This window comes from Babylonia areolata, unplaced genomic scaffold (assembly GCF_041734735.1).
Source record: "Babylonia areolata isolate BAREFJ2019XMU unplaced genomic scaffold, ASM4173473v1 superscaf4, whole genome shotgun sequence".
NCBI lineage: Eukaryota > Metazoa > Mollusca > Gastropoda > Neogastropoda > Buccinidae > Babylonia > Babylonia areolata.
In genome coordinates, this window is record NW_027468369.1 from 127,900 (window position 1) to 137,899 (window position 10,000).

At 40.4% G+C, this 10,000-nt stretch overlaps 1 protein-coding gene across 2 annotated transcripts in view; it reads right to left on the reverse strand.

Annotated features, from left to right (window-relative positions):
* LOC143278194 (transmembrane protein 43-like) overlaps nucleotides 1–10,000 on the reverse strand; it is a 35,988-nt gene that overhangs the window by 20,312 nt on the left and 5,676 nt on the right. For both annotated transcript variants that reach the window (XM_076583237.1, XM_076583236.1), the window contains exons 4-9: nucleotides 9,778–9,872; nucleotides 8,698–8,747; nucleotides 6,114–6,183; nucleotides 5,633–5,703; nucleotides 4,549–4,667; nucleotides 406–477 (exon numbers count right to left, since the gene is read on the reverse strand). In XM_076583237.1, the coding sequence (XP_076439352.1) occupies nucleotides 406–477; nucleotides 4,549–4,667; nucleotides 5,633–5,703; nucleotides 6,114–6,183; nucleotides 8,698–8,747; nucleotides 9,778–9,872 (477 nt within the window). The remainder of the gene's footprint in view (nucleotides 1–405; nucleotides 478–4,548; nucleotides 4,668–5,632; nucleotides 5,704–6,113; nucleotides 6,184–8,697; nucleotides 8,748–9,777; nucleotides 9,873–10,000) is intronic.

Below are 10,000 nucleotides of genomic sequence, written 5' to 3' on the forward strand. Positions count from 1 at the left end.
ATGATTAGGCTTCATTTTTTATTTTTTTGTGCCCATCCCAGAGGTGCAATATTGTTTTAAACAAGATGACTGGAAAGAACTGGATTTTTCCTATTTTTATGCCTAATTTGGTGTCAACTGACAAAGTATTTGCAGAGAAAATGGCAATGTTAAAGTTTACCACGGACACACAGACACACAGACACACACACACACACACACACACACACAGACAACCGAACACCGGGTTAAAACATAGACTCACTTTGTTTACACAAGTGAGTCAACAAGAGTGTTTTGCATATAGTTTCCCAGTGCATCAAAATATGTCTGTGATAAAGAATAACATACAGACTTCATGCCCAGTCCAGACACAAATGAACTACTTTCTTCTTGCTTGACAAAGTAAGAACTGTAGACACTCACATCAGCAGGAGGGCCCAGAGGAGATGCAGACAGCAGACCAGCAAATTCTAAACGGACACGGACATCTCCTGGCTGAAAACACCACACAGCACATCAATGTAACAATCAACAGCACATCAATGTAACAATCAACAACACGGACATCTCCTGGCTGAAAACACACAGCACATCAATGTAACAATCAACAACACGGACATCACCTGGCTGAAAACACACAGCACATCAATGTAACAATCAACAACACATCAATGTAACAATCAACAACATGGACATCACCTGGCTGAAAACACCACACAGCACATCAATGTAACAATCAACAACACATCAATGTAACAATCAACAACACGGACATCACCTGGCTGAAAACACCACACAGCACATCAATGTAACAATCAACAACACATCAATGTAACAATCAAAACACATCAATGTAACAATCAACAACACGGACATCACCTGGCTGAAAACACCACACAGCACATCAATGTAACAATCAACAACACATCAATGTAACAATCAACAACACGGACATCACCTGGCTGAAAACACCACACAGCACATCAATGTAACAATCAACAACACATCAATGTAACAATCAACAACACGGACATCTCCTGGCAGAAACACACAGCACATCAATGTAACAATGAACACTGATGTAAACTGGACCCATTTTTTCCCACTGACTATGTAGAGTAAGATACCAAAGAGAAAACAAGAAAAACTACAACTTTCAAGTGGGAGTTTATACAATGGGTTTTTTGTTTCTGACAGGCATTGCATTTTCATCCAAATTACTCTCAAACTTTGTCAGTCTATGCTTGCTTCAGACAGAACAAAGTTTCCACGCTAAACGTCAAATCACTGACACCAGAATGAACACTTAATTAAAACCTTTTAATTCTGGAAGCAGGCATGGTCATCACTGACTAATTGTAAACGCAGTTCAAAAAGCAAGTTCTCACATTTTTTCATAAAGAGATTTACATAGCTGAACAATGTTTCAAAATCACACATACACATTTTATTGGTTTTAACATTGACCATATATATACTTGTCAAACACTCCAAAAATGTGATGCAATAAAAATGATTAAAATGATTGTTTTCTTTTTTTTTCATTCTTTTTTGTTGAGCGCAAGAGAAAAGATGAATAAGGACAAAAAGTTACACTGAAATGCAAACACACACACACACGCACAATCACTCAGTCACTGTTCATTCATATATAAAAGCACAAATGCATTACACAGACAAACACCACTGCATTACTCACACACATATACACCACCGCATTACACACACAAACACTACTGCATTGCTCACACACACACATATACACCACTGCATTACACACACAAACACCACTGCATTACTCTCACACACATATACACCACTGCATTACACAGACAAACACTACTGCATTACTCACACACACATATACACCACTGCATTACACAGACAAACACTACTGCATTACTCACACACACACATATACACCACTGCATCACACACACAAACAATAGTGCATTACTCACACACACATATACACCACTGCATCACACACACAAACACTAGTGCATTACTCACACACACATATACACCACTGCATTACACACACACACACACATATACACCACTGCATCACACACACAAACACTAGTGCATTACTCACACACACATATACACCACTGCATTATACACACAAACACTACTGCATTACTCACACACATATACACCACTGCATTACACACACAAACACTACTGCATTACTCACACACACATATACACCACTGCATTACACACACACACATATGCACCACTGCATTACACACACAAAAACACTACTGCATTACTCACACACACATATACACCACTGCATCACACACACATATACACTACTGCATTACTCACACACACATATACACCACTGCATTACACACACAAACACCACTGCATCACACACACAAACACTACTGCATTACTCACACACATATACACCACTGCAATACACACACAAACACCACTGCATTACTCACACACACATATACACCACTGCATTACACACACACACATATACACCACTGCATTACTCACACACACATATACACCACTGCATTACACACACAAACACTACTGCATTACTCTCACACACATATACACCACTGCATTACACACACAAACACCACTGCATTACACACACACATATATACACCACTGCATCACACACACAAACACTACTGCATTACTCACACACACATATACACCACTGCATCACACACATATACACTACTGCATTACTCACACACACATACACACCACAGCATTACACACACAAACACCACTGCATTACTCACACAAACACTACTGCATTACACACACACATATACACCACTGCATTACACACACAAACACCACTGCATCACACACACATATACACCACTGCATTACTCACACACACATATACACCACAGCATTACACACACAAACACCACTGCATTACTCACACAAACACTACTGCATTACACACACACATATACACCACTGCATTACACACACAAACACCACTGCATCACACACACAAACACTACTGCATTACTCACACACATATACACCACTGCATTACACACACAAACACCACTGCATTACTCAAACACACATATACACCACTGCATTACTCACACACACATATACACCACTGCATTACTCACACACACATATGCACCACTGCATCACACATGCAAACACTACTGCATTACTCACACACACATATACACCACTGCATTACACACACAAACACTACTGCATTACTCACACACATATACACCACTGCATTACACACACAAACACCACTGCATTACTCTCACACATATACACCACTGCATTACACACACAAACACTACTGCATTACTCACACACACATACACCACTGCATTACACACACAAACACCACTGCATTACACACACACACATATACACCACTGCATTACACACACAAACACTACTGCATTACTCACACACATATACACCACTGCATTACACACACACACATATACACCACTGCATTACACACACACACACACACATACACCACTGCATCACACACACACACACACATAAACACCACTGCATTACACACACACACATATGCACCACTGCATCACACACACACACACATAAACACCACTGCATTACACACACACACATATACACCACTGCATCACACACACACATATATACCACTGCATTACACACACACACATATACACCACTGCATTACACACACACACATAAACACCACTGCATTAGACACACACACATGTACACCACTGCATCACACACACAAACACTACTGCATTACTGACACACACACATATACACCACTGCATTACACACACAAACACTACTGCATTACTCACACACATATACACCACTGCATTACACACACAAACACTACTGCATTACTCACACACACATATACACCACTGCATTACACACACAAACACTACTGCATTACACACACACATATACACCACTGCATTATACACACAAACACTACTGCATTACTCACACACACATATACACCACTGCATTACACACACAAACACTACTGCATTACTCACACACACATATACACCACTGCATTACACACACAAACACTACTGCATTACTCTCACACACATATACACCACTGCATTACACATACAAACACTACTGCATTACACACACACATATACACCACTGCATTACACACACAAACACTACTGCATTACTCACACACACATATACACCACTGCATTACACACACAAACACTACTGCTTTACACACACACATATACACCACTGCATTATACACACAAACACTACTGCATTACTCACACACATATATACACCACTGCATTACACACACAAACACTACTGCATTACTCACACACACATATACACCACTGCATTACACACACAAACGCACTACTATCATCTCTCACTCTTTCAAATACACACACACACACACACACACACACAACTAATAATATAACACATGACTTCAGTTCCTGCCACTCTCTCATTTCCCCCTTGTTCTTTCTCTGCCAGCTACAGGAACAGACAATACACAGCCAGCCCAACAGCACAGTACTGCCACACCTGTGGACTCCCGAAGGACTGATAGTGGTAGCCCTGGCGATAGTGAACCCACGGGTCCCCAGGCTTGATTCCAGAGGACGGCGGTATCTCCTTGAAGTCGCTGATCTGATCCACCAGTCCTGAATCACCACCAACTTCATTCATCACCACTATCTTAACAAACAACAACTACAACCACCCCCACCCCCCCCCACCCCCCCAAAAAAAAAGAAAAAAAAAAGAACAGAGTCAGTTCACACATACACACACACACAAACAAAACGTAATAATGGAAATACCAACGTTACCATTATTCTCTCTCTCTCTCTCTTTCTCTCTCAAAATTCAACTATCATAGCTAAAACAGCTGCAGTATATTTACAGATTTCTGTCCTGAACAACTATGTTTAACTTCCCTGTCAGAACATATTCTGAGTCAAATCTGGGTCACTGGCCGAACACAGGATTTCCCTCTTTCGGAAAGATGATAAAATAAGGTCTCATGTACAACATACACTTAATGCATGTAAAAAAAACACAAAAACAAACCCATAACACCTAATAAGTATTCCCTGGCAAAATTCTGCAGAAAAACCCACTATGATTGTAAAACAAATACACTTGCAGACAAGAAAAAAAAAAGAAGAAAAAAAAGTGGCGTTGCATTGTGGAATCTGTTCTAACAACAATCCAATCCAATCCAGTCCAACAGAGTCTCACTCACATAACGTTTCCTGTGTAATAAAAAGGAACACCTAACAATGAACAAGTGTTGCAAATCTCAGCGACACATACACTCATACCTTCCGAAATTAGGGAAGTAGCCTTTATACTGATGCATTTAACAACAACAAAAACCATGCTAGTTCTCGTATCTGACCTGTTTATGTACATGAGCCTGTGTATGTATGGACGTGTGGAATGCAAGTGTCTGTTGATAAGCTTGTGTGATGTATCTGCATATGCATGTGCATGTGTAGGAGTCATTCACAGAGCAAATGTGTGTGAGGAGAAGAGGTTAAGGAAGTGCACTATAAAGGGGATCATAAACATGCATATCAAAGGGGTGACTCAGTGTGCATATCAAAGCAGTGTCTGGCATTACCTTCAGAAAGATAAAAAGTGCCCACTTGCACTTTTCTGTTTGTGAAGGTTTCCGACATCAATGGCATGGAACTGGAAAACAGAAATGATGCACATTTCAGAATACAAGCACTGACTTCTTCAGCTATGGTAGAAATCCTGATATTGAAATAAGCAGAAAGTTTGCATGTATGCAGAAGCACACACATACATGTAACAAACAGTAGGAAGATAAATCTCAAGTGAATTTCAATTTTCTTTAACAAAAAACTGGCAATTAGCATGTTAAAAAAGCATGAAAGTGATTGTGTAATGTGAATGGAATCCACATTTGTGTGCATGTGTATGTGCGAGTGTGTGAGTAAGCATATGTATGTGCATGCGTTTATTCTGTGCATTGTGTGTGCATATACATGTGTGTGTGTGTGTGTGTGTGTGTGTGTGTGTGTGTGCACGTGTGTGAATGAGCATACATATGTGCTTGTGTTTATTGTTTTACATACCTTGGATTTTCATGCCCAATACTGCTGTAGAAAGAACTGCTGGAAACCAAGTCCTGTCGCCATTCCAATGCTACAGTGAACAAACAATGATCACAATTAATGAGCACAAAAAACTGAGATACTATTGACACAGAAAACAAAACAAAACAAACAGAAATCGGAATCATGCATTTTAAAACATGCAGCAATAAGAAAATAATGAACAAAACATAAAAGAAATTACAACCAATAACTGAATTTTAAAAAAATATACGAGGGAATAAAAGGAAAGCAATGACAGGAAAAGATGGACCTCGAAAAGGAGAATGAAAGAACGACAGGGAGATGGAAGGTCAGGGAAGGGGAGGTCGGAGGTGAAAGAGGGGATGGAGGGGGGGGGTCAAGTGGAAGGGAGTGGGAGTGGGTCAGAGAGGGGCCATATGTAGGGTCTGGGATGGGTGACACCTCACTTTATATCACACCCTGACAAGATGGCTGGTAAAAGCCACCTGTGCACTGAAATACAACTGGAAATCTTCTTCTTCTTCTGCATTCACTCGTATGCACACGAGTGGGCTTTTACTCCGTTTTCGGGGGTGTGCATGCTGGGTATGTTCTTGTTTCCATAACCCACCGAACGCTGACATGGATTACAGGATCTTTAACGTGCATATTTGATCTTCTGCTTGCATATACACACGAAGGGGGTTCAGGCACTAGCAGATCTGCACATATGTTGACCTGGGAGATCGTAAAAATCTCCACCCTTTACCCACCAGGCGCCGTCACCGTGATTCGAACCTGGGACCCTCAGACTGACAGTCCAACGCTTTAACCACTCGGCTACTGCGCCCGTCAACTGGGAATCAATGCTGCACATTTAACTACTGAAGTTGTTGCTGATGTAAAAAGAGCAATGAAGACGAATTATGTGGGACAGAAGACAGTCCTTGGCACAGTGAAGACAATGAGAAGGGGGGGGGGGGGGTAGCCTGCCTGGCCGCCTCTCTCTCCCCCTCTCATTAACCTGTGGTGTGCATGACGACAGTGAAATCTGTGGCCAGAAGGTAATCACAGGAAAAGTCATCCACACACGGGCCTCAAGTAACCAAACACAACAAATCAGCCAACAACAACAAGCAAACAAACAATAATCAAAACAAAACTGCAAAACTGTCTTAATTGCAATGTTTTAAAAGCGAATATGTGAAATGCTTTTATTTGAGAACATGTTTATTACTCTTGTTTAATCAAGTAATCCAAGTGTGTGTGTGGGGGGGGGGGGGGGGGGGGGTACGGGTGTGTGCTGTTTATCTGGTTGCGGTTTTCCGCAATTTATCTTTATTCTTATCTTATCTGTCTATTATAATCAATGTGCAGTATAGTGGGCTATGCTTATAATTATATTCAAATAATGTTTCTTAATTCTTTCTGTTTTCACATTAAGAATACTAGTTATTACCTGCAGTGCGTGGATGTATGTATGAAACGGTGTAAGTGATATTTTTTACATTTGTATCTTCGTAATATTCGTAAAAGCTGTTGTTGACTTTTACAGTTGTGGTCCCCATGTTGTTTACTTGTCTATGTTGTGATAATGCACCTGACCAAATTTCTCCAGCTGGAGATAATAAAGTTATTCTTATCTTATCTTAAAACAAAACTCTGCCAAGTGAACACAAAAGAAAGATGATAAAATGGAGAAGAGAAGGAAGTGAGAGAATGCTCAGGAGATGCTATTTCAAGAACAAAACTGTTCAAGTTTGTAAGCTGTTTTTTTTGTTGTTTTTTTTGTGGGGCGTGAGCAGAAGGTGGAGTGGGAATGGGTATTCCTGTTTTGTCTTGGGACTACATCTTGAAATGGACATGGTTTTTTAACACTGGCTAGTGTTGAGCACAAAACAGAAATCTGGATCCATGCTACTCCTTGAATGTCACAGCAAAGTATCTGCAACTAAATACTGCTTTCAATCACACAAAGGTTGATATATGATTTTAATAAAAAAAATCTGTATAAGCAACCTTACCATCGAACTCATAGAAAGTGTACAGTATGCTGTCAATGTTGTAATTTGTAGCATATATAGGAAATTTTCTATCTAAAATTACGTTTAAATAACATAGGCGACTCAGAGTGCCAGAATGGCTCAGGAGTGGCTTAATAAGCCAGCCCGCACCGTCAGGGGTGCTGCTTCCATCCCTCCTCCAGGCAGGGAGTCCCTCTCTGCCCCGGGCGCTTTTGCCCCAGGCAAGTTCCTTTAAGATCCCTCCAAGGGAGGAGTGTGGAGATAGAAAATGCGAAAAACTTAGCTATATGAAGTGCACAGGAACAGGTGTCGAGATGGCTGCCAGAAAAAGAGGGCGCTAGCCAGGGGGACAAAGGGGACGTTACTTACTTCCGGGAGGTTATCGGCCGTAGTACTCTCATTTTCTCCGCATAGGCGGATAGTAGTTTGCACAGGACAGGAATGTCAGACCCCTGCCGGAGTCTGCACTAGTTGGGTCACGGTTAAGTATGTGTGATTAAACAACTTTTCCGTATCACCCCAAGCCACCTAGGACCCTCTCCTACACTGATCACTGGAAGCTGTACAGCAGTACTTACAGTAGGAATAGTCTCTTTCCTCCCTTGTCCTGTCTCCTTCATTCACTTCTCTGGAAGACAGCAAACAAAACACAATTATTATCAACATGTCATCAAATTAACAAGTATGGACACCCACCTCACATACATCAATCTGACACACATACAGATAGATCAGACAAGAAAGAATGAGGAAGTCTTTTAATTAAGAAGATCAAGGGAATCATTTTAATCGTTTTGAAAATATACTCCACATTATCCATTCGCATACATAAACTTTTGCATATATACAAAAACTTAATCTCCTGTGTTCTCACTATTCTCTCACGCTTACCTCAGACAAAATTAATATAATCATATAAGCTCAAATAGGCTTTATACTTTTGTAAACATCTCCAACAAATCTGTCACCTGCATGGGCCCTGCCTCTGTCAAATCAACATATATTTGTGTTAGAAGTTCATCTATAATAATCAAGAAGTCCAAGTATAACTGTCAGATATGAGTCACACTGACACCAAGATCATATCAGTGAACCTCAAATTGAAAGTCCAATGTACTAACTACTCAGCTATTGTGTCTGTTGGAATCAAATCATGTCACACAGACAGTATTTTGAACAGGATTGTGATACTGAGTAGCCATCAAACATTGTGTTACATATCATTTGACAGAGTTTAAACGCTATCTGGTCCATATGGAATGAATTTATGAAGCGTTCACTTTGGGAATGTTGTGCTGGATCCTGCTTTACATTAGGTTCTTTGAGAGTTGTATTTGATGGAACAATTTATGGTCTCTTGTATCAGTTTTGACCTTTGTGACTAAGACACAAAGGTCTCTAAATATGTACAAGTTTGTAAATGTCATTAGTCACTTCAATCCATTTCCACTGGTCCTTGTGACTTCAGTTATCACACCCACTTCCAGACTGTCAGAGCAGTCATTTAACTAACCATTGTTTAAGGAAATGCTTTCATGTCCACCACCACAATTTACATGTTTAAAGCATGGAGATACGTCCCACTTGTCAGCTTATTCCCACTCCAAGTAAATGACAGGGTGCAAAAACCTGAGAACAAATCTTGGGTTTCCACTCACCTTTTGGTCTCATGTTCCACCCACTGGTACATTTCAACTGTTCTTCGAAGCTTGGTCGCTTGGACAGACAGCTTGAAAAATGGGTCATAAACCCCCTGGGAAAGCCAGAACAAACAGTCACATTTTTTCTTGTCAGGTGCTGATTCACAAAAATCTCAATGTTTATAATAAAGAAATATCCAGCAATAGCATTAATTCTACTGACAACAGCAATAAATCCAGT